Genomic DNA, 26159 nt, shown 5'->3' with positions numbered 1-26159 from the left:
AGGATCCCCACATCACCTTCCTTGGCAGGAACTCGGTGTACACTTGGAAGGGTAGCCTGGAGAGGGTGCCAGATGTCTTGGGGGACTCAGGCGACAGCCTCCTTCTCCTGCTCAATCCACTTGTCCTATGAGGTACCATTGCTCATGGGAATACCTTAGATCTCTTTACTTATTAAGAAGAGAAGCAGAGTTGGACTAGGAATGAGAAACAGGCCTCTTTTAATTAGGTCCCAGGACCTTGCCAGGAATTTCCCAGGTTCGGTCCCACCTGTGGCCTCTGTCCTCTCCAAAGGGACCTACAAGACCCTAAGTTCAGTGCCAGAGGGAGGGACAGCAGTAGAACTTGACACCTTCTGGCTTAGTGAACCTATCTCCATGCCATTTCCAAAAGGAAGCTGGAAGCTGAGTTAATATTCAACGCAAGACTTCCAAAGACAATTTGCTGCATTTAAGTATGTTGCTTCAGAAGGCTGTAAGCAGAAGTTGTACTTTGAATTAGAAGCACTCTCCCATCTTCCCCATCTTGCCTATAGATTTCAATCCTAGCTACAGGTGACATACAGGAATTCTCCTGTGATCGAGAGTCTTAAACACTTTTAGGAATTGCCCATACACAAGAGGGACACATTATGATCTTCAATAATTCAAATGTCTCTACAGTCACTGAAGAAGAGCTATTCAGGTTTTCTGATGCAGGAATAAATTGAAAGTGCTTTTGGTTTTAGAAAGATACATGGAGGTTCTAACCCTGGTGCCACGGTACATGTGGTGCACACACGTGCTCCTATGCATATGTGCACGTGTGACAGGTAAGTTTTAAAAGAATCACGCAAGCACGCATGCACACACAGTACAATTTACAACCAAACTGAAGCTCCTGAACAAGTGTGAACAGACTGTGATGCCATCAGGTTTACAGTCAGTTGACAGCCCCCTTTGAAGACAAGAAAAAGGAAATACACAGATAGGACTACAGTGATAATGAGGGCACATTCAGAACAAATGCCTATAAAAGGTTTCCAGTTTTGGCCTATTCCTTTAGATAATACGCTGTGCAGGGGAAAAGCAAAAACTTTTCTGAACTCTAAGAAGAGCCATTGTCCCCTTATTAGAAACAGGTGGCAAACCACTCTCATTTAGACCGGGTTAGACCAGGTGCATGGGCTTCTGATCCAGTTTCCTCCACAAATAACCCCTTGAAGGTGGAAACAAGATCAGATGAGTCCCAGATGTACATGTTTTGAAAATGAAAAGGAATCACCTAACGGCTTTTTAACTTTTAATTAACGTTCTGTCAGACTGGACGGAAATTGCTACCCTTTTCTGTCTGTTTTTTACTCTTCCTCTCTCTTGGTGGACCCTCCATACCACAGTTGGTGAGTGGCCAAAAGGGACCATCTCTGCAAACATCTTAAAACAACCCCAGTCATTTATAAGCATTTTAACAGCACATGATCTGTAATGAATGATTAAGTAAAACCTTTTGTGTTAAATTATGATGTTAATAATGATTCTGTCTCCTGTAATTTATTATGAATTCTCAAATGCTTCGGGTTTGATTTTGATAGAATGCAACAACAGAGTTTATGTGATGACTTTATTTTTAGAACCCCTTCTTTGAAGGCAGGCATTTCCCCACTACTGCTGCTACTGTAATTATGTACAAAACCAATCACTCATTAGAGTTAGGATACGTTATCTTCTAGACAGATGAGGCTAAATAAGCAACACATTAATAATTCAGAGAGCAGTTCATTATGCATGTGGATGCCTGCTTCGTAACTGAAATAAGAACCTCATCGGCCTCTGCCAACCCTTAAACAATAGTTCTCTGTTATTGCAACCACATTCAAGTTTACGCTTGTTAAACTGCTACTTGGATTATTTTATCAAACGTTCATTTATTTGTGGTCCCTTACTGCCGAGAACAGATTCTGGAAGCTCCTTTTTTAAGTTAATGATTTGAGCAATGGGTGTTATTAATTCTCAGAATATTATAAACATGATTAATTTTCAGGCAGAGATTTATTACATAAGGATTTCAACTATGTCAACTGAAATGCATCACTGTCAAAACAAGTATCATGGCGAAAACAGAATATGCTCCACACTTCAAATGCCGGTGCTCAGAACTAAATCAGTTTAAACTGTGGCTGAAGCAAAATTATATTCTCCAGTGAAAAGGAGTATTTCGAGCTTTCTTTATTTGGCTTGAAGCATTCTTGTTAGATTGTGATTTAGAAAGGTAGTTTAATAAAACTAGACTTCTACCAATAATATTTTGCCTTCTATTTCTTCCCCCTTGTTTTACTAGAAAAGGCTAACCTCTGAAATTCCCACACATTCCAAATGTGGCCAGTGGGAATTTGGAGAGGACAACACTGTTCTAAGTCAGGGGTCATGAATTCTGATCCTCTCTCTGGCCTCAGTTTCCTTGTTTATAAAATAAGGGAGACCTAAGTGACCCCCAGGGTCTCCTAAGGCATTTGATTTTATGGGGCCTGTAGAGTAGGGCTCTGTATCAAGCCTGGCCCAGGCAGTGTCATGTACAGTGGGGTACTGGGGACAGGGAATTTTTCCTGTAAGGGGACATAGGAAGGGCCCATCCCTCTGTTCCACAGCCTTCCATTGAATGGCCTTTTTCTTGCAGAATCTTTTAGAAAGGAGTAATATTGTTGTGACAGGTCACATGCTAAGTCTTCATCAGCCATCACCTTAGTTATCAGTTAATACTTTCAGCCAGAATCAACTAGAAGTAAAAGTTCACCTCTTTGTGCCACGCATTGTACTAAGCGCAGAGGATATAATAAGGATGAGTAGCAAAGAGCTCCAAGTTTTTCAAAGGACCCAGATAGGCCAGCATATAGCTATAATGCATATAATAACATCCAAAATGTACTGAGCCTTTACTCCTCACCAGGTACTTTAACTAAGTGCTTTACATGAATCTTTATACAACCTAATATATGGGGCAGGTGCTGTTATTATGCTCATTTTTAGATAAGAAGACTGAAGTTAAGAAATGTTAAGCAACTTGTGGAAGGTCACTCAACAAGCAAGTATGGAAGCCAGAATTAAGCCCAGGCCTGTCAGACTTTAAAGCTTGTGTCTCAGCATTGTGCTACCCAACCTGCCTTGTGTTGGCTGAGAGTCAGTGACCCAACCCCAGAGTACAGCTTCAGCTCATCCCTGAAGAAGTCTCTGGTTGAGGCCATGGAAAAAGCTCTTCTTCCAAAGGAGGCTTCATCTCCCTGTGTGATGAGGTTATTTGCAGGCATATGACTATTATCCACTGGCTCCTAATCTGCTCCGAGCTAGGCCAGGACTCAGTGAGCACTGAACGGGCCAGATGGTTGTGGAGGAGTCTTCCGATGGTATAAAATTCTTTAGGTTATGACTTTCTTGGTAAACCTAAATGGATTTTACAGCATCAGAAGAGAGTCAATTACACAAGTCAGCCTTTTAAAAATGTTTTCCATTTGTATAATGCTTTATACTTTACATAGACATGAGCTTATTTGATCCCCAAGAATTAGATAACACATGGATTATCATACCTATTTTACAGATCAGGAAAGTAAGGCTATTCAAAGGTAAGTGAACTGCCCAAGGTCATAAAGTTAAGTAAGTAGCAAAGTCCAGGTTTTCTGATTCAAGTCCCTTTCTGATGAAAAGACTTACTGGTTGGTTGTTGTTTTGTCTTGTTTTTCAAATAATTTATCTTATTTGTGAAATTATTTAGTTTAACAAATGCTAATAAGAGCTAACTTGTTTTTGAGTGCTTATTCTGTGCCAGACACTGTTCCAAGGTCTTTACAAATTCATCTAATCCTCGAGACAATACTGTCACCTGTGCTATCAGGCTGGATAAAAGACAACACTAGATCATTGACGGTTTTTTCCTGTAGGAACTGCAGAGTTGGTTAAGTCTTTAAAAAAAAAAAAAGTAGGTGTATTGTATATGTTCATCTTTATTTGCATTATTATAACACATTTATTAAGCACTTAAGATAAGCCAGCGGGCTTCCCTGGTGGCACAGTGGTTGAGAGTCCGCCTGCCGATGCAGGGGACACGGGTTTGTGCCCCGGTCCGGGAAGATCCCACATGCCGCGGAGCGGCTGGGCCCGTGAGCCATGGCCGCTGAGCCTGCGCATCCGGAGCCTGTGTTCCGCAACGGGAGAGGCCACAACAGTGAGAGGCCCACGTACCGCAAAAAAAAAAAAAAAAAAAAAGGTAAGCCAGCAATTTCACCAAGCATCCAGGATACAGAGACATTTGACAAAGTCCCTGTCCTCGAGGAGTTGAAAAGAAATATAAAATAGATAGCACATACACAAGGAAAAAGCATAAGGTCTCATTTAAGTGCCATTTAGGTGACAGTCCCTTAACCTGCTGCTGGAGTTCTTAGGAGAAACAGCTGTGGACAGGCGGGGACAGAGGATGCTTTACTAAGAACGTAGAACTTGGTCTGGCCTTAAAGACTAAGGCAGTCACCATGGCAAGGAGAGGGAGACCTCCCCCAGCAGAAAGGACAGCAGCCGAAGAGAGCCCGTGGTCTGTTATGAACCAGTTGGGCTGGGGCAGAGAATCTGGGAAGAAGGAAGTGGGAGAAGTGGTTGGAGCAGTCCACTGAGAACGTTTGGGAGAGTCTTCCAGCCAAGTCAGGTGTCCAGATTTCATTTTGAAGGCAAAGAGGAGACACTGATGATTTCTGAGCATTGACCAACCTGAGTTTGGGAAATGCTCAATGTGGTACTAATGCTCAGAATCCCAGGTACCAGTGGGGGCAGGAATAGCCTGGAAAATTACATTTAGTGTAGGTCTACAATGCTCCAGGCCCTGCGATGTTTTCAAAGAAACAGCAACAACAATAGTAGCTACTGTGTATCAGGTGCTAGGTGCTTATTGAATCATCAAAAGTCAGGGAAGTTAAATGACATATTCAAGATCACACATATACTAAGTGGCCTAGTCAGGTTTTGAACTTCAGTGATTCTGACTCTGTATAACCTTTCCACTATAGAATTCTGCTTGCATCCCCACCTCCCTAGTAGAAAGAAGAAGCTGCCCTCCAGGCCATAATGGTCTGGACTAGGACGGTGATGGTCATGGAAAAGATGATGTCGCTTGGAGACATACACCAAATATCCTGGCTTTTCTTTCCGATTCCTTATGAATCACAAGCCCAGGACTGGGAGGAGGGGGAATTGCAGTCTGTCTCTGTAGAGCAAAAGAAACCTCAGGATAGCCTGTCCTTACTTGCTGTCCAGTAATACTGGACAGTGAGCTCTTCTGCCTTGCTTTGGAGTCAAGATTCACAGCAGTGAGCTGGATCCTGCTACCAGATGCCTGCCTACCTCTCTCCCTCGCTGACTGGGTCCTGATCTTCGGTTTGCTAGTTTATATACTATAGCAGCATAAGACAAGTTTAGAAGACAAAAATAACCTTGGAATTATCTTGTGAATTCATGGTAATTACCACGCAATTACATGCTCAGTAACTACAATGGAATTCCAGAGTATTTACAGTTCACTTCTATACACAAAAGCTCAGGCTTCTGGGCCTCCGTTGTGAAGGCAGGAGCATGGCACAGCCTGACATGGCAGGGCAAGCAGGCCTGGTGGTCACGTTCCTCCAGCCTGACTACATAGCTGAGCCAGAATTTCACTTAACCAGTTCTTGTTACCCCACCAATAATCCCTGTCAGGTCTACCAGAGCTACATTGTCCTCCAAAAGATGTCCTCTAGGGGCAAGACCTGGGATGACTGTCCTGAGCTGTCATTCTCTAGGGATGGTGTGACTGTCCTCTGTTTTGTGAATCAATCTCTTCTTCTGCCCCAAAGTGCTCAGTGACTGCAAGTCCCCTGAATTACATCCTTTGAAGTGTCTCTTAAGTCAGATAGAAGTGCAATCCACTTACCCTATTTCATGTATCCATTCTTTCTTTCCTTCAAGAAACACTGAATGCTAGCATCATGTCCAGCCTGGGGATTCAGAAACCAAACAGTGCCTGCCCTCAGAAAACTCCCAGTCGTGTAAGGGAGCCAGACAGGGGAACAACTCATGATAGGTCAGGGTGATAACAAAGTACAGTTGTGAGGCATAGAGGGTCAAATAGATTTTCTTTTGTAAAAACAGAATTCCCAATGGCTCCAAGTGGGACAATACCAATGGAGATGCACAACTCGATACATTAGCCTGCGGGAGCCTAACATTTTTGTAGATGTGGATCCTGCTTATGTGTGGGAAGAACGGGCCTAATTACTACTATTGATAACGCAGCCATCAGATACACTACTTTACGTCAATGTGGAAGGAAAAGACACAATATGTGGGGGACATATGTCACAAAAGGTGAACATGAAATCTGAGTGAGTGTGTGTGTGTGTGTGTGTGTGTGTGTGTGTGAGATGCAGGTGGGGAAATGATGTTCATTCTCCGCTGGGCACTCACTCAGTTGGCTCCAGTTGCCTTGCATTAGCTCAGAGACAAAGAGAGAGCCTGGGGTTTCACAAAACACAGTGTGTCAGGTCATTAGGATCCTTGCAGCCAGCTGTGAACCGGCAGCACCTCCTTTTCCTTCTCCTATCTCAAGTCACTGCATATGATCAGGCACCTGGTTGCCCAGCACCTGAGGGTCTCCAAAGTTCAAAATCTGGTCCAGGCATCGCCATTTTCTATGCCCTAAGGTTGGCCATGGCTCTATGTGCAGTTCTCCAAATTTCCATTTACCCAAGGACAAACAGAGATAATTGTCAAAGGCAAATATCATATTTCACAAAGGACATGCTACAAAACTATCGGGATTCAATACTTTCTTCTGCACATATTAAATTTTAAATATTTTAGGAGATATTATAGTTGAAATACTTTGGACCTACTGTAACCAGTCTCTTTGGGATAGCTCTCATTGATAGGCAAGCAAGATATAGAATAGCAATTTCCCAAACAAAGAAAGCAGTTGGAATTAAAATTCTAACACTGGTCCCTTCAAGGAGGTGGAGTGCACTTAGTGATTTGCTGCCGAAGCGCGAAAAGGGGGAGGGTATCTTTACAGCAAGAAACCTGATGAAAACTACCTTAGCCAGGTGACCAAGGTCAGCATCAACAGTGATAAATCATGTTGATATGTATCCTTGATATGAGGTGATGAAAGTGGCAGTTTACCTATGTAGTCCTTCTCTCCAAAACCAACAACCCCCATCTAATCATGAGAAAAACATCAGACAAACCCAAATTGAGGGACATTCTACAAAACACTTGATCAGTACTCCTCAAAGCTGTCAGGCGAGACTGAGAAACTGTCACAGCCCAGAAGAACCTAAGGAGACATGACAACTAAATATAATGTGCTGTCCTGGAGGGGATCCTGGAACAGAAAATGGAAATTAGGGGAAAGCTAATGAAATCCAAATAAAGTATGGACTTAAAAGTAATGTGGCAATTTGGTTCCTTAGTTGTGACAAAGGTACCACATCAATGTATGATGTTAACAGTAGGGGAACTGGATGCGGGCTATACAGGAACTCTCTGTATTATCTTTGCAACCTTTCTCTTAATCCACAATTATTCTAAAATTAAAAGTTTATTTAAATATTTAGTAAAGAGTCTGACATTCAGTTGTGATTTTTTTCCAGGCAACCAGTCGCTATGCGGTGATGAGCACCCAGCTGAGGCACGACAATCTCTCTCTGATTTTCCACTATGTTTTTCTCCAGATGTGTAAGGCCCATGGCATCGGCTATGATATTGAGGTATGAAGGGTGACAGTTGGCCAAGGCTGGACCAAATACAGGCCTGTGGGTGATCTAGGCAGCTAATAATTTGATGCACCTTCAAACAGATATTCTTTAAACATTGGTTTGACACGTATTTAGAGGAAGGTTGAGTGCTGCTTGGGGAAGGGCAGGGGGTGGCACTTGGTCCTGGGAAGTTGATCTCTGACCCCAAATTTGTACACCCAACTTAGTAAAGCAAAAACCCTGTAGCTCACCAGACTTAGGAGTTATTTGGGGGACCATCTCTTCATCTTGAAGCATGTCCTGAGCTTTCTGACCCCACCCAAAGCTGCTTACTAATAAATATCCTCTTAGTCTGTTTGGGCTGCTGTAACAAAGCACCATATACAAGATGGCTTACAGAAATGTATTTCTCACAGTTCTGGGGGCTGAGTAATCCAAGGTGAAGTTGCCGATCAATTCAGTTCCCGGTGAGGACTGTTCCTGACTTGCACAATAACTGCCTTTTTGCTGTGTCCTAACACGGCGGGGAAAGAGCAATCTCTGATGTCTCTGTAACCTCTTCTAGAAGGACACAAGTTCTAACTGAACAGGGCTCCACCCTTATGACCTCATTAACTATAACCATTCCCTTAAAGTCCCTGTTTCCAATACATTCACATGGGTGATTAGGGCTTAAACATATGAATTGGTGCGGGGCGGGGGGCAGGCGGTGATACACAATTCAATCCATAGCATCCTTCTACTACATATCATAGTTTCTTTCTAGGAGCAGTTCTGATTAAAAAAAAAAACAAAAACAGTTTCCCCCATTTTTGGTCTATTTCCAGTGACATTGATGGCCCCTACCCAGCTTCTTCATCCTTAGTGTAGCTGGATGGGGGCAAAGTGGGATGTAATATCTCCTACTTAAGCTAGAACCTCCATTTTGTGCCTAGAGATTCATACTACTCTGAGAAATAGTTTCATGATTTTGCACTTTGATTCAGATCTTCAAATCTGAAATTCTTAGAGGGCTATTCTAAGACCTGAGTGACTCTATGTGCTCTTGTGGAACACCCTTCCCACATCACATCAAACATATTAAAATATATTCACCTCTCACATTAAATATAATTTATAGATAATGACAAAGAATTGGGCAATAACAAATTGATCAAATGTTTTGATTTGTAGATACTCAGTTCCATATTTATTAATTTTTGTTTTTCATACTTGAAAACAAATAGAATTTTTCAGGGTTCAAATATTGTTATAGGCCCTTGAAAAGCATATGGACCTTAGGCACAGGGCCAACAGTGAATAGGATGACCTGGCTGACACTTGGCAATCCCCACCACACTGTAGGGCACTGTCAGGGTGCATAACGCCTTTTGATTAGACTGATTCATGCTGACTGCAAACACATAAAATGAAGCTCATATTCCCTTGCAAATTACATTAAAATTTATACAATATAGAAAGAATGAAAAGGACAGATTGAACTGATTTATCTGAAAGTAATTATTACATCTGCTCAACACAATCTCTTTGGAATTAAATACAGTTGATCCTTGAACAATGCCAGAGTTAGGGGCACTGACCCTCCACATAATCGAAAATTCAAGTGTAACGCTATAGTTGGCCCTCTGTATCCACAGTTCGGCATCCAAGGATTCAGCTAACAACGGATGTGTAGTAGTGTAGTATTTACTGTTGAAAAAAATTTGCATATAAGTAGACCCATGCAATTCAAACCCATGTTGTTCAAGGGTCAACTGTAGTGTTTAGCCCGAAATTAATTAGACTTACATGTGCCAGAAGGTGGCTAAATCTAACTCTAGCTTTATCTGAATCAACTTATTTTATTTTCTTCTAAAATATCAAAGCAGAACCAGAACAAGCTCTGTGAGTGGGCATATTTGGCAGGGAAAGTCTCCTGCTGAAAAGAAAAAGGGCTCTATAACTTTCTATTGCCTGAGATTATTATTATTTATTTCTTTGGCTGAAGGCTTTGTACTTGACTGAAGTTCTAGTACTCCTGGGAAAAGTAAAGCACCAAACTTTACAAGTTATTTACACCTTTGTGGCTCTAGTTGATCAGATTCATTTCTAAGAACAAATTTCAGTACAGGAAACAGGCTATTAAGGCCCAGGGGAAACAGTGGATGGTGCAGAGGAAGGGATTCCACTGAGGGTGAGAAGAATGAAGAAAGGGCAGAGGGGTACAGAAGAACTGACAGGCATATTTCATAGACTCTGCCTCCAGGTCAACTGTGCTAAACAACGTATAAAGGATGAAAGATGAACTGGAAGAGAAAGAGAAATATAGATTGGGGGTGATGGAGTGATGGAACAATATGAAGAAGAAAAAGATAACAGAAGAAAATAGGATAAAATCCAGAGACTGGAACAATCTATAAAAATAAGGTAGGAGGGGATAAATAGAAAGAAAAAGAACAAATAATAAAAGTACAAGAAGAGAGGAGAAATGGAATCATAAAAATCTGAGGTAAGAAGAAGGAGACTACTTGGAAAATTTGGAAATTCTCTAACAATGTCCTTGCTCTATTTTTCCTAAGATGGATTCTCATCTTTTCAGACACTGGGGTCCCTCCCTTGTCAGAACTCTCCACTTGTTCTCTCCGTTGCCTTTTGTTGGAGAGACATTTACCAAACACCTACTATATGCTGGCACTGAGCTAAGCACTATTACTTTATTATCTCTTTCATCTTCATATCTCTCCTGTAAGAATTTATTTCTACCATATCGCAGTGAGGAATTTATGTTTAAAGAATTTAAGCACTTTCCCCTGGTCACACAGCCAGGCATTTTATGAAATGCCTTAATCCATAATTGTCTGTAAAGTCAAATATGATTCTTTTTCTTACACCAGCGTATTCCCTATGCGCCTTTTTCCCCCTAAGGACTGTTTCCCACTAACTGTGTATGTTTCTAAAATATTATTACCAATCCAGTCCAAGAATTCTGGGACCCATTTCAAATAAAATACTCCACCTAGGTAATTCTTGTGTGTTCAGCTGAAGAAGCACAAACTTCTCCATAACCCCCATGACTATCTCCACCTTACAAAAGAAAAAAAAGCTATGTCTAACAATTAACTTCCCTAAAATTTTATTGCCTCTTTGGGTTATTCTGAGTCTAAAAAAAAGATCACTTACCCTAATTCCAGTGTTACCTATGCCACCTGCTTTCACTCTTGGTCAAATTTAATGTGGGTGGCTCTTTCCAGATAAAGAAGCAACGTTAACAATACATCAGTGTCATTGCTACCAAAAGAAGAATCTTCAAAGTCCTTATTCTCAACATTATGTTTTTCTTCCCATTATCATCATAGAATTTCACATGACGTTTCTTGTCCAAAATCTTAGGGGTAAAAGAGCGAAATGAGATCACCCTTTGAGTTTATTTTTCCTTGCTGAATATCGGAAGGACGCATTGCTGAGTTTGTAACCAACTCGGTGGGTCTCATTCCTGGTATTTCTGTAATGCTACAAAATACCCCCACCGATTTCCTAATGAAATGAACTTGTAATGAAAGCCATATGGAGAAAAGTGTCATGTTTACTGCCTGCAACAGTGTGGCAGGTCTGGTCTCGCACATACATAGGCAGTGTGCCATGATCCTAAATAGCTCCACAACCACCAGCAATCACTTCCTCGGACCAAGGGATTGCCATGGTGGCAATCATTAAGGCTGTTCAAAATGTTCTGATTCTCCTCCTTCCAGGCACATAACAGAATTGTACTTCCTCCACCCTGTCCCTGAAGTCAGGCGTGGCCATGTAACTTGTTTTGGCCAGTAAAATATGAACAGAAGTGATATATGTCCTTTTTATGCCTTTAAGAGCCACTCTATGAGTCGCCATAGCCTTTTTCCTGCCTTGGAAATCCTGGAAGAACACTGAGATGGAGCCTCCTTCAGCCCTGAGTGTACCTGGGACCAGAGATCCGACCCATGTGGGAAATGGAGTATAAGCAAGAACCAACTTTTTTGTTACACAAACTAAGAATTGTTTGTTTTTTTTAATGACTGCAGCATAACCTGATTGATTCAGAAATTAGTGTCAAGAAAAGGATGCTCCCCAAAAAGAAAACAAATATTATCACTTCAACATGTAATCAGTATAAAAATTAGTAAGATACTTTACATTTATGTACTAAGTCTTTAAAAGCTACAGCACAACTCAATTTCGATTACTAACATTTCAAGTTCTCAGTAGCCCCATGTAGCTAGTGCCTACCACATTGGACAGCTCAGTAAAGGATGCAAGACAAGATCAAACTAGTCAATAGCTCTCAGCCCTGGCGGCCCATTAGAATGGCATGAGTGAGGAGATTTAAAAAGTACAGATGCTCAGGCAGGGCTGGGATTAGTGTGAGGCAAGTGAGGCACTTACCCAAAGCACCTCAGTAATAAAGATAAATAATATTGTTAATCAATATGTTAAAAATCAAAATTAATGAAAGAAATCCATGATGAACAAAACATCAATATTTTAAATAAACATATACTGATGTTTTTCCTTTGCCTTAGGCTCCAATATGGCTTAGCCTGGCACTGTACCCAGGACCCACTCCAGACCAATTAAATCAGTATTTCTGGAGGTAGGGCCCAGGCATTAAAATTTTAAAGCACTCAGATGATTCTAATGTGCAGCCAGCATTGACAACAGTTCTAGTCCAATGTCTGTCCTAATGCCCAGATTTCCTGATAAAATGAGGAGTCAACGGGCAGTTGTAATTCTGGCATGTGGTATCTTTTACCAAATCCCCAAAATGTAGTTTTCGTTTCTGTACTTCCAGTGATGAGGAGTTCACAGCTTCACCATTTCCCTTATTGGACAACTCCAGTGTTAACTTTTATTTATTTGGAGAAGAACTGTTAAAAGATAGTTTTCAAAAAAGGATAAAATCATGCCTCTCATACAGATATAAAACTAAACACATGATAAAGATTTATTTAAGAGAGAAGAATTAAGCAGATATTATAACCAGGACAAAAAAAAATCCAAAAAACCAGACAACTTTATAGATCATCACTACTGAAATGAATATGCAAATGGAGGCAAAACTGGTTTTTCCACAAGGAGAGCAGGAGAGGAAAATCAGTTGAACCTCTACCAGACTGGACAGAATCTGCTTGTCTCTCGGTCACCTACAACTTACAGAGTTGTAAAATATCTCCCATAGAATCAAGGTGTGATGTAGACAGCACGAAGTTTTCCTTTGAAGTACAAATTATTTTCCACACAACAAACTGCTTCCCTATATTTTTTTACCCATTGCTCTTAGAATAGTGGTTTTCAAATTTTGATGTGTGTGAGAATCACCCAGGAAGTGAGCTAAAAGGCAGATTTCCAAAGAAAACAAAAGCAAAAACAAATGAATGGGACTTAATTAAACTTAAAAGCTTTTATACAGCAAAGGAAACCATTGACAAAACAAAAAGACCACCTACTGAGTCGGAGAAAATATTTGCAAATGATATGACCAATAACGGGTTAATATCCAAACTATATAAACAGCTCATACAATTCATCATTAAAAAAAAGAAACCTGATTAAAAATTGGGCAGAAGACCCGAACAGACGTTTTTCCAAAGAAGACATACAGATGGCCAACAAGCTCATGACAAGATGTTCAACATCATTAGTCATCAGAGAAATGCAAATCAAAACAATGAGATATTACCTCAGAATGGCTATCATCAAAAAGAGCACAAATAACAAATGTTGGTGAGGATGTGGAGAAAAGAGAACCCTCGTACACTGTTGGTAGGAATATAAATTGGTGCAGCCACAGTGGAAAACAGTATGGAGGTTTCTGAAAAAACTAAAAATAGAACTACCGTATGATCCAGCAATCCCACTCCTGGGTATATATCCAAAGAAAACAAAAACACTAATTCAAAAAGATACATGCACCCCAATGTTTATAGCAGCATTATTTATAATTGCCAAGATATGGGAGCAACCTAATTGTTCATCAACAGGTGAATGGATAAAGAAGATGCAGTATGTATGTACAATGGAATATAACTCAGCCATAAAAAAGAATGAAATTTTGCCATTTGCAACAACATGGATGCACATAGAGGTATTATGCTTAGTGAAATAAGTCAGACAGAGAAAGACAAATACTGTTTGTTATTACTTATATGTGGAATCTAAAAAATACAACAAACTATTTAACACAAGAAGAAAGAAACACAAGAAGAAAGAAACAGACTCACAGATACAGAGAACAAACTAGTGGTTACCAGTGGGAAGAGGGAAGGCAGGAGGGACAAGACAGGAGTAGGGGATTAAGGTACAAACTATGGGCTTCCCTGGTGGTGCAGTGGTTGAGAGTCCGCCTGCCGATGCAGGGGACGCGGGTTCGTGCCCCGGTCCGGGAAGATCCCACATGCCACGGAGCGGCTAGGCCCGTGAGCCATGGCCACTGAGCCTGCGTGTCCGGAGCCTGTGCTCCGCAACGGGAGAGGCCACAGCAGTGAGAGGCCCGTGTACCGCAAAAAAAAAAGAAGTACAAACTACTATATATAAAATAAATAAGCTACAAGGATGTACTGTACAGTATAGGGAATATAGCCAATATTTTATAACTATAAATGGAATATAACCTTTAAAAATTGTGAATCACTATGTTGTACACCTGAAACATATAATATTGTACATCAACTATATATCAATAAAAAAGATGCAGTGTATATATGTAGAATGGAATATTACTCAGCCATGAGAAAGAAGGAAATCCTGCCATTTGTGACAACATAGATGGAACTTGACTGCATTATGCTAAATGAGATAAGCCAGACAAGACAAAAATTGTACAATATCACTTATATATGGAATCTAAAAAAGTCAAACTCATAGAAACAGAGAGTAGAATGGTGGTTACCAGGGCCCAGGGTGGGTGGGGGATTGGGAAGATGTTGGTCAAAGGGTACAAACTTGCAGTTAGAAGATGAATGGTTTCTGGGGATCTAACGAACAGCATAATGACTATAGTCAAAAATATTACATTATATACTTCAAAATTAATATGAGACTAGATCTTAAATGTTCTCACCACAAAAATAAAATGATAAGTATGTGATGAGATAGAGGTCTTAGCTAAAGCTACAGTGGTAATCATATTGCAATAAATAAATATATAAAATAACATGTATACCTTAAACTTATACAATATTATAAATAAATTATAATCTCAATTTTACAAAAAACACTGTCCTAGAACATATCTATTCCATATTCTGAAGACATCCTTTCCAAATGTGCTTCTCACAGTATTTGCAATTAGCTCTAGATTTCAGTTCAAATCAGCCTTATTGGTCTTAGTATAGTATGTTTTCTTTACTTTGTTTCCAACATAATATGCTATTTCTTTTCTTCCCATTCAAATTTTATAGGACAGACAAGGAACTATCTTTATATTATATGAACATCTGAAGAGAGACAAGTTGGGAATGTTGTGAGTATGAAGTGTGTCTATGAGATGTAATAAGCTAAGAAAATAGACTATAACAACCAACAAGAATGATGCTTCTCATGCATTTTAATCAGCATGCTGATTTATTGGTAGTCTATCTTGTTTTATTTAGATCTTTAAGTATTTCATAAATTGACTTTAGAAGTGTCAGCAGGAGTTCATAAGTATAATTGATTAATTATCCAAAATTGATGGGTAAGGGGCTAGTTTTAACAACATATTACACTCAAACACATACACCTACAAGGCACAGCAAATCTGACTGATGAGGAACCAGCCCAGATGTACTGACTGCAGAAGGGCAGTTTTCATTCTGGCATGCTTAGAAAAATGCTCTGGTGACTTGGCAAGATGCTCCCCAAAAAGGCAGGGTCTGTCGTCCCTCTTCAGATCCAGTTCTGGCCCTGATGCAGTCTCCTCAAGATACATTTATGCTGAGAAGCGTCCTATTGCACCACTCAGGAGGCTTCTCTATGCTTCCCTGTTTCCTGCAGATTTCTCTCCAGGTTATTCTGGAGAACAAGCAAAGTTGTCTCCTCATCTAGGACTCAGAACTTTAGAGCCACAACCTTGAATTGTGTCTTATTCATATCTTGGAATATGGTTATTTGGTACCTTTAAGTCATCCTGACTTATTGGGAAACTGTTTCTATCTTATTTTTTTCTTCCTTTTAATATCTACAGAATATTGAAGAAGAAAAGATGAGCAACTATAAACTTTTCTTTGTGTTGCTCGGTTTTCTCTGGAGGATCAAGGCGAGGCTATTCATGAGTTGGCTAGGCTTTGTTTGGCTTTATTGCAGTCTGGTCACATCAGGTGAGGGCTCCAAGAGGGGATGACCCTACAGACCAGAATTGTGTGGTTTGGCTTCACTGGGATAACGTCATACTGACTCCATTTGTACCGGCATATTTCTGGAAATAGTGGCATGTGAGTAGAAATTTCAAGGGAAAAGTGAAGGAAACTCTAGAAATGAATTATTAATCGGGAACAGGACTTAAGAGTCCATCTAGTTTCTTGATTCCCAGCCTGGGAACCATGGACCTGAGGAGGCTGAGGAGGGGTGGCGCGAGGGGCTTGAATCCATGTGTGGACCCAGCATCACACACACACACATATACACACACACACACACAATTTTTTTTAAGTATGGGTCTCAATCTTTAGTATATGTAAGCATCACCTTGGGGGACTTGGTGAAACTATACTTGGTGAAACTGCACAATCAAAGATTCTGATTTCGTTGATCTGGATGGGGCCCAGGAATTTGTTTGGAGAAGCACCCAGGGTCTAATACATACTGACCCTGTGGCAATAAAATACAAATCACTGTTAAAAATTAATGACTCTGAAGTTGCCTTTGGCTATTGTTTTTCCTATTAAAAGAAGAGACACTAATGTTCAGTAGCTATAAGGGGTAGGGGTAGGTGGTCTTTGGATTTGGGGAATCTAACTTTTAAAAGTTTGGAAGTACTTATCTAGTCCAATTTCTTCATTTCATAGAAAAAGGAATGAAGACCCAGAGAGCTTAAGTAACTTCCCCAAAGTTACATAGTCAGTGGCAGGACATAGAGCTCTGGTCTTCTGTCTTGGAGCCTGGGAAGCTATCTACTCCCACCCTGACCCAAGGGAAAGCCCAATCAGGCTGGAAGGAAGCCATTCCACAAGTGTCTAAGCCTTAGACTCTAAGGTGACTTATTTTACAGTTAACAACTAAGAAAAGAAGTAATCCCAAAGTTCTTTGCAGCTGCCTTAAGAGGCAGCTTGCTCTTTAGGTTCACCACCTCAGGATAGAATGATTTTAAAAAACTAATCCATTCATTTAATCTGTTTTTAACTTCGATTTTTAAAGAAGTTTGAAAAATAGCTAGAAAAATACCCTGCAGTTTTGTTTCCAAGTTAAAACTTAGCAATGATCTAGTTGTTTGGGAATGTTCACTGACCATAGTTTAATTCTACAGGATGGTTTGCAAGTTGTCTCTGAAATCTTCTTTAAATGTATGTTCAGCTTTATAAAGACAGCTGTTCGTGAATGGGGCACATTCTCCTCTGCACATAAATGGGGTGCACTCATAAGTAGCAGGAATCACTTGTATAAATGAAATAGAAAACAAACTCTAGATGAAAGTCTCCAGAATACTGAGGTGCACATGTCTCTGAAGGCAAGTAAATTGTTAGGCATGAATTTTACTCAGCAACAATTCTCTTAAACTAACAGTTTTTAAAATGAGCTAATACTAGTGTCCTAGCTCAGTGGTAGCCTTTTGCTAGGAATGACTGAACCTATTCCTACATTCTGCTAAGTTGATTAATAAAAAATATTTATTACACAAATCCTTTTTGTTGACAAGCTAAAATGCAGCCTCATCTTTCATATCTCCCTGAAGATTCCCACCTTGTGAGATTGAAAATACTCATTAAATTCCATCACCAGACAGGCACAAATGAGAGGGTGATTGTTTTTAAGCATGTGAGGGGAATCGTTGGTAAACTCATTTGTTTGGATATCATTAACAGAACAATCGGTGAGGATCTCCAGGGGGTCCTGGTGACCTTTGCCCGCAATCTCTTCATCATCCATCAAGAAATATCAGCACCTAATATGCAAGGCGAGACCAATTTTAAGGTGAGGTGTTAATTAACTAACGATCCTGGTTAATTTCTATACAAGGGCTGAAAATACCTCATGCTGCATTGTAAACAAGTGCTAAACCATTTTTTTTTTTCATTGTAAGCAGTACATATTTTACAACCTGCAGGGTCAATATTGTAAGGTTCCCACTGAACACATTAGTTAAATTTAATAGTTTGAAACTTTTTCTTTGAAATATAGTAGACTTGTTTTAACTTACTGCAATTTCCAAATGTAAGCTTACAAGACAACAAGGCTTTTTGATGTTGAAGGTGAAGTGTCACAGTGGAGCCAAAACAGAGACTGTCACAACCAAAAATCCTGAATATGATCTACCTATATTTCAGATAATACAATGTCTGGCTAAGGATTCCTGGGAAGCCCAAATTTCTAGAGCCAGAGAAGTTCTGAGACGCCAGGAAGGACAATGTGTGTAGAGAGAAGAGGAAAACCTCACCATATATGTAAGCCATCTGCTCCACCCCATTTCGCCAAAGTGGGACAGGTGTTTCTCATTGCTAACCTTTTGAAGCTTCCAAACGTCCCTTAAAGATGTTGGTTCAGGAAATCCAGTCATGTGTAATTGACCAGAAGTCTCCAAACTCTAGAAAACAGGAGCAAGATCTACACCGCAAGTTTTAAAAATACCAGCTGAACAGAGGTGAACACTTGGTGTTGCTCACCAGAGTCTGCATCTGGTTCCCCCGCTGAGCCTTCATCGTGTCTGAATGGATCAAGTAAGTCAAGGGACTCATCAGAAACCACATGCGGGGACTTCCCTGGTGGTCCAGTGGTTATGACCCCGCGCTTCCACTGCCGGCGGCGAGGGTTTGATCCCTGATCGGGGTTTGATCCCTGGCTGGGGATCTATCCCGAGTGGCCCAAAAAAAAAAAAAAAGAAGGAAAGAAGCAGGGAAGGAAGGAAGAAAGGAAGGAAGGAAGAAAGAAAGAAAAAACCATATGTGATTTTTCTCTTAAATGGAAAGCCCGACAAAAGCTTGATAAAAATAAAAATTTTGAATACGTTTTTTCCTTGAGCTAGGGCCTGGTTCCTCTAGTAACAGTAATAATGATAATAATGCTTTGCTCTTCAATGTGATTTTATGTGTTGCATCAACTTTCACTGGTCCTAAAGGATCTATGCTCATCGTTTATATTCTAAGTTCCTGCCAGCTAGCATCATTTCATCTGTTACTGTGATGTGCAAAATTCTGAGCCTATATGCACGTGATCAGTTATCTGTCCAAATACAGCTAATAGTCAGAATCAGATGGTGCTGTGGACTGAATTGTGTCCTCCCAAAAGTTCACGTGTTGAACCCTTCATCCCCAATGTGATGATATATGAAGATGGGGACACTGGGAAGTTATTATGTCTAAATGAGGTCATAATGGTAGAATCCTCATGATGGGATTAATGCCCTCAAAAGAGACCAGAGAGCTTGCGCTCGTTCTCTCTGTCTCTGTCTCTCTCTCTGTTTCTCTCTCTCTCTGTCCCCCTCTCTCTGTCTCTCTCTCCCGACCCTATGAGGATACAGCAAAAAGATGGCTGTCCACAAGCCAGGAAGACAGCTCTCACCAGGAACTGAATCAGCTAGCCTTGACCTCGAACTTCCCAGCCTCCAGGAATGTGAGATATAATTTTTTGTTGTTTAAGCCACTCTGTCTACGATATTTTGTTATAGCAGCCTGGGCAGACTAAAGCAGATGGTTTATCCCCTTAACTATGCATACTTAGTAGACTCTGAGCTTGGACTTGAGGTTGGCAGAGCCAGCTACTGTTGACAAAATAAAGGCTATTTTGGGCTTCCCTGGTGGCACAGTGGTTTAGAGTCCGCCTGCCGATGCAGGGGACACGGGTTCGTGCCCCAGTCCGGGAAGATCCCACATGCCGCGGAGCAGCTGGGCCCGTGAGCCATGGCCGCTGGGCCTGCACGTCCAGAGCCTGTGCTCCGCAACGGGAGAGGCCACAACAGTGAAAGGCCCGCGTACCACAAAATAAATAAAGACTATTTTCTCTGCGCTTTGTCTGACTTTAAAAATCATCAAAAGTCAGATGTTCTTAAGTAGCTTTTAAATATCTCATGGTTTCTGGCCTTCTCATGTCATATAAATAAAATTGCTATCTTGACATTTTTTACTCTTGTTAGAAGGTCTAAAGGTAAAAACTTTAAATCTCAACAAAACAGGAATAATTTTTTTAAAAACGTGAAAAGTGGACTAGATTCATTTGGGTAGTATTTTCTGTCTACTCTCCTAACGACAGTCGAATAAGAATTTTCAGTTTGCAGACAAGGATTTACCAGCAAAGTAAAGGCCAAATAAAAAATGGAAGGTGATGCAGAAAAAGCATTTAACAAAATCTAACACCCTTTCTGGATAAAAACACTCAAACAAACTAGGAATAAAGGTAACTTCCTCAACCTGATAAGGGCATCTAGGAAAAACCCACAGCTAACATCATAGTTAATGGTGCAAGACTGAAAACTTTCCCCCTAAGATCAGGAGCAAGACAAGGATGTTTGCTCTCACCATTTCTATTCATTATTGTACTGGAGGTTCTAGCTAGGGCAGTTAGGCAAGAAAAAGAAATAAAAGGCGCCCAGACTGGAAAGAAATAAAATTATCTCTATTCACAGATGACATGATCTTATATATAGAAATCCTAAAGAACCCAGAAACAATCTATTAGAGCTAATAAACAAATTCAGCAAGGTTGTAAGAACCAGCATCAATATACAAAAATCAGTTGTATCTCTATACATTAGCAATGAACAATCCAAAAATAATTTTAAATCAATTTTTTTAAAAATCAAGAAAAAATACTTAGAAATAAGTTTAGCAGAAGTACAAGACCTGTCCACTGAAAACTACAAAACAGCATAAAAAAAGGAGACCTAAATAAGTGGAAAGACATTCTATGGTTTATGGAATATAAGACTTAGCATTGCTAAAATGATAGTTCTCTCCAAATTGATCCACAAATTTATTGCAATTCCTATCAAAATCGCAGCTGGCTTTATTGCAGAAATTGACAAGATAATCCTAGAATTCATGTGGAAATCCGAGAGATCCAGAAAAGTCAAAATAATTTTGAAAAAGAAGAACAAAGTTAGAGGGCCTCTCAATTTTTAAAACTTACTACAAAGCTACAGTAATCAAGACTGTATGGGGACTTCCCTGGTGGTGCAGTGGTTAAGAATCTGCCTGCCAATGCAGGGGACACGGGTTCAATCCCTTGCCCGGGAAGATCCCACATGCTGCGGAGCAACTAAGCCCATGTGCCACAACTACTGAGCCTGTGCTCTAGAGCCTGCAAGCCACAACTATTGAGCCCGTGTGCTACAACTGCTGAAGCCCGCGTGCCTAAAGCCTGTGCTCCACAACAAGAGAAGCCCCCACTCACCGCAACTACAGAAAAGCCCATGTGCAGCAATGAAGACCCAACGCAGCCAAAAAAATAAAAATTAATTTAAAAAAAAAGACTGTGTGGGGCATTCCTGGTGGCGCCCTTGGTTGAGAGTCTGCCTGCCGATGCAGGGGACACGGGTTCGTGCCCCGGTCCGGGAAGATCCCACATGCCGCGGAGCGGCTGGGCCCGTGAGCCATGGCCACTGAGCCTGCGCGTCCGGAGCCTGTTGCTGCGCAACGGGAGAGGCCACAACAGTGAGAGGCCTGCGTACCGCAAAAAAAAAAAAGACTGTGTGGTACTGTCATAAGGATATCTACATAGATTATATAGATCAATGGAATAGAATTGAGAGTCCGGAAACAAAACTTCACTTTTACAGTCAATTGATTTTCAACAAGTGCCAAGCCCATTCAATGAGAAAAGAAAAGACTTTTTGACAAATGGTGCTGGGACAAATGGATACCCACATACAAATGAATGAAGTTGTACCTCTCTACTCCACAGCATATACAAAAATTAAGTAAAACTGGATCAAAGGCTTAAATGTAAGAGCTAAAACTATTAAACTCTTAGAAGAAAACAGGCATAAATCTTCATAACCTTGTGGTTAGCAATGGTTTCTTAGATATACGTTAAGTGCCATCAACCAATGTAAAAATAGTAAGTTGGATTCCATCAAAATTGAATACTTCTGTGTGAACCAAAGGACACTCAAGAAAGTGAAAAGACAACTTACAGAATGGGAGAAAACATTTGCAAATCATAAATCTGATAAGTCTCTAGTGTCCACGGTACATAACGTACACTTACAATTCAACAACAGAAAGACAAATAACCCAATTAAAAAGTGAACAAAGGACTTGAACATACAGTTTTCAAAGAAGATATGCAAATACACAATACTCACATGAAGAAATGCTCAACATCATTAGTTATTAGGGAAATGCAAGTCAAAACAGCAAGATACCATTTCAGACTTAAGATGGCTAGAATCAAAAAGACAGACAATAACAAGCTTGACAAGGATATGGTGAAACTGGAACCCTCATATATTGCTGACAGGAATGTAAAATGGTGTCACAGCCATGTATAATTTCATATTTCCTCAAAAAGTTAAACAATAGGGATTTCCCTGGTGGTCCAATGGTAAAGAATCCATCTTCCAATACAGGGTATGTGGGTTCGATCCCTGGTCAGGGAATAAGATCCCACATGCCCGTGGGGCAACTAAGCCCACGTGCCACAACTATTGAGCTCTCGTGCCTCAATGAGAGAGGCCATGTGCCGCAAACTACAGAGCCCACACGCCACAACTAGAGAGAAGCCCGCACACCACAACTAGAGAGAAACCCGAGCAGACCACGCGCCTTAACGAAAAGATCCTGCATGCCTCAACAAAGATCCTGTGTGCCACAACTAAGACCCGATGCAGCCAAAAAACATAAGGAAAATAAATAAATAAAATAAAATAAAAATTTTTTAAGTTAAACATAAAATGACCACACAGGGAATTCCCTGGTGGTCCAGTGGTTAGGACTCCATGCTTTCACTGCCGAGGGCCCTGGTTCAATCCCTGGTTGGGGAACTAAGATCCCACAAGCCACCATGCAGCGCCATCAAAAAAAAAAAAGACTCAGCAATTCCACACCTAGTTATATACCCAAGAGTATTGAAAATATATGTTCATATAAAAACTTGTATATTAATGTCCATAGAAGCATTACTTATAATAGCCAAAAAGTAGAAACAACCCAAATTCCCATCAACTAATAAATGGGTGAATTCCATTATATTAAATGAATAATATTTCATACACTGGAATACATAGGTATAAATCTTCATGACCTTGCGGTTAGCAATGGTTTCTTAGATATAATACCTAAAGTGCAAGCAACCAAAGTAAAAATAGATAATAGATACAATGAAAATATTATTCAGCCATAAAAAGGAAATTAAGTTCTGATCCATGCTACAACATGGATGAACCTTGAAAACATTATGCTAAAACACAAAGGCCACAGATTGTATGATTCCATTTACATGAAATGTCCAGAGTAGGCAAATCCTTAGAGACAGAAAATAGATTAGAGGTTGCCAGGAGCTAGGAGAGGTGGAAAATGGGGAGTGGCAGCTAATGGGTATAGAGTTTCTACTTGGGGTGATGAAAATGTTCTGGAACAACATAGTAGTGATGGCTGCTTATGAATATACTAAAAACCACTGAATTCTATACTTTAAAAGGGTAACTTTTATGGTATGTGAATTCTACCTCAATAAAAAATAAGTAACTAGAATAAAATGGAAAGGTGCCAATTTTTCTCCCAAAAACCAATGGAAATAAATGCTCCCATCAGCCAACTAGCCCTCATTCTAGAGTGACTAGACCAGCGCATCTCAAATTATCTGCAGTGAAGGACCTGTTTGTTTTGTTTTTTCTGACTTATCATGCATCGATACTTTTGTAAAATACAACAACAAATGAATTACTAGAAAAATGAAATGAAAAAATTGAAGACATAAAATAGAAGGCCATTTTTTCATTATTAGATTTAATAGACATAAAAATTTCTATAAAGGTTTCCAAGTTCTTAGCCTCAATTTTTTTTACCCTTTCATTAAGACTGATAATCAACAATCTGTAGAAGGGTGTTGGTTAGTGGAAAACACTTTAAGCAGAACTGGTCTAAACCACACTGAACTCCAAAAAGGAGCTAATGTTTGAGGGGCTGGGTGGAAGACTTGAAAGAGGTCTTTAAGTAACAAGTATTATTTTTACTGCTCATTTACAGACCGCCATTGATGACATTGAAGCCATTCTAGGAGTAACAGAGGAAAACAAATTGAGATTTGAAGAAAATCTAGAGTCCAAAGATGATAAAAAACCTCTCTGAACCTGATAAATGAATGGTCCTGGAATACATTAATGATTTTGGATTCCAATCTAGAGCCAAAAAAGGGGCAACGTTCATTTTGCTATTAGGAATAAAAGGAAGGGAAAGTTAGTTTGCTTTGTTTGCTAGGAGGTGAATCAGAACGGATTGTAATGTAATGCTCTTTTAAAAAAATTGTTTATTAAGTGATCTTATTTTACTTATTAAACCAAAACCTGTTTGTGTTATCATTTCAGAGCATTAAACAATCTCTTCCTCTTCCCAAACTCAGGAAGAAATAATCTATCAGGAAAGTTACAAGTCTTACTAACATCACTTCTGCATCTACCTCTTTTTAAACTTCAGGATTATAAATGTTTTATAAAGTTTTCTCCTCCTGTTTCTGATAGTAATTTGTCTTCTGCATTTAAAAAATTGAATAAAGGTTTAATCATCACTATTTGGCAAAACGCAAATGTCTTTTTTTCCCAAGAAAATTACATTTATATGGATTTTTAAAGTGACCCTTTATCATTCATTGTATTTTTATTGTATCAAGCCACTATTGTCTGTTGTTGCCATTTTTCAAAAAGTAAGGTAAGCCAACATCTAGTTAAATAAAGCAACAGAATGTATCTAGGTGGCAGTATCTGCTCTTAGTTTAAGATACAGTGTAACTCAGCCCTTTAGCTTGAATAAACTCAGCCCTCTAGCTTGAATAAACATTCTCTAGTTCTCCATTTAATACAGTAGTAGGAGTTTTACAAGCATAATTCAACAGTACCTTTTAAAGGGCAAATTATTAAAATTATGCACTGTTGACACTCAGCATTTGTAATTGTTCAAAGTATTTCTACATCATCCAGCTTTACTGAAGGGGGAAATATGCAAGTCACAACACCAAAATCACAGGGATGCTTTAAAGAATGACCTTTATATCTTTAAAAATATTCGAGTGTGTTGGGGAAAAGAGGGGTATTTATAACCTTAGGAATTCCAATAATGTGTTAACTATGCCTCAGCCATAGGCTGAGTTTCTGCAATAAAATTAACATTAGTCTGTGTATGTGTCAGCTTTTGTTTTGCTATAGTTGGAAATACATTAATTAGCCAGGTTTCCTGCCTGTGCTAGGTAAAACGATGACCTCTTTTTCTTGCCAGATCGCTCTAATCCATATGAGGGGCCCATTGTCCAGACACTTGACGGATAGGAAGTACTACATGCCCATTAGAGTCTCGCCTCAATTGAAGCCAGAGCAACATAAGGTCCAAGAGACTCATTAGTTCACTGGCACAATGGTGTCCTGAGAGTAAATGAAACCCTCTGTCTCCTTATGGCTCTCATCTGCTCTGGACTTTAAAAGAAAACTGTCTGTTTTGTTCAGCACAGCAGTGGATCTTTCACATGGTGAGATCCCCGTCTTAATAGTACAAAACTGTTAAATCTATCAAGGAAGTTTTTATATGTGAATTTTGATTAGCACTCTTGAGCCCCAAGCTGCTGGCAATAGTAAAATGAGTTCACTCTCTGGTACTTTTTTTTTTTAACCCACATGATTGCTTTCTCAAACAATGCACTTTCCTTCTTTGCCTCTATCATTAACATACACCACAGAGTGCCTGTTTCCAAATTCAGGCCTTATATTCAGATTCAGGTCTCACTGGAAAGTGACTGGGAGTCAGGTTCTCTACCTAAAAACCTATGGCTTCAAAATCAAAGGAGAAAAATTGGTATAATAAAACAATCATTTCAAGTAATTAAGTGAAAGAAGCCAGAGGACCAGATTAAATTAGTGAAATGTTTTAATTACAGAACATTTGAAAAGAAGCATAGTCCATTATCTTTTAGCACATATGAATAGCAAAGATACTGTGCTATTGGTAAACTAAGGTAAGTTTGAAAAACAAATCATGTATATGTGTACAATGTATCCTAAACATAAATTAATCAATATAAGTTACTGAGCTTTTACTATTCTAAATGGGAAACTGAAAGCTTTGTTGATAA

General features: G+C 39.7%; 1 protein-coding gene across 1 annotated transcript in view; it reads left to right on the top strand.

The window, feature by feature from the left end:
- IQCH (IQ motif containing H) overlaps positions 1-24185 on the top strand; it is a 212313-nt gene extending 188128 nt beyond the window's left edge. Inside the window, 6 exon segments of the mRNA XM_089907078.1 lie at positions 3199-3204; positions 7641-7757; positions 15158-15219; positions 17756-17864; positions 24071-24156; positions 24158-24185. Coding sequence (XP_089763204.1) covers positions 3199-3204; positions 7641-7757; positions 15158-15219; positions 17756-17864; positions 24071-24156; positions 24158-24185 — 408 coding nt within the window.
- The last annotated feature ends 1974 nt before the right edge of the window (positions 24186-26159 follow it).

Source organism: Delphinapterus leucas, chromosome 2, assembly GCF_059928025.1.
Source record: "Delphinapterus leucas isolate spDelLeu-1000000601 "Yukka" chromosome 2, BTC_Dleu_Yukka2, whole genome shotgun sequence".
In the NCBI taxonomy this organism is placed as follows: Eukaryota; Metazoa; Chordata; class Mammalia; order Artiodactyla; family Monodontidae; genus Delphinapterus; species Delphinapterus leucas.
This window is presented reverse-complemented; position numbering and strand designations above follow the sequence as displayed.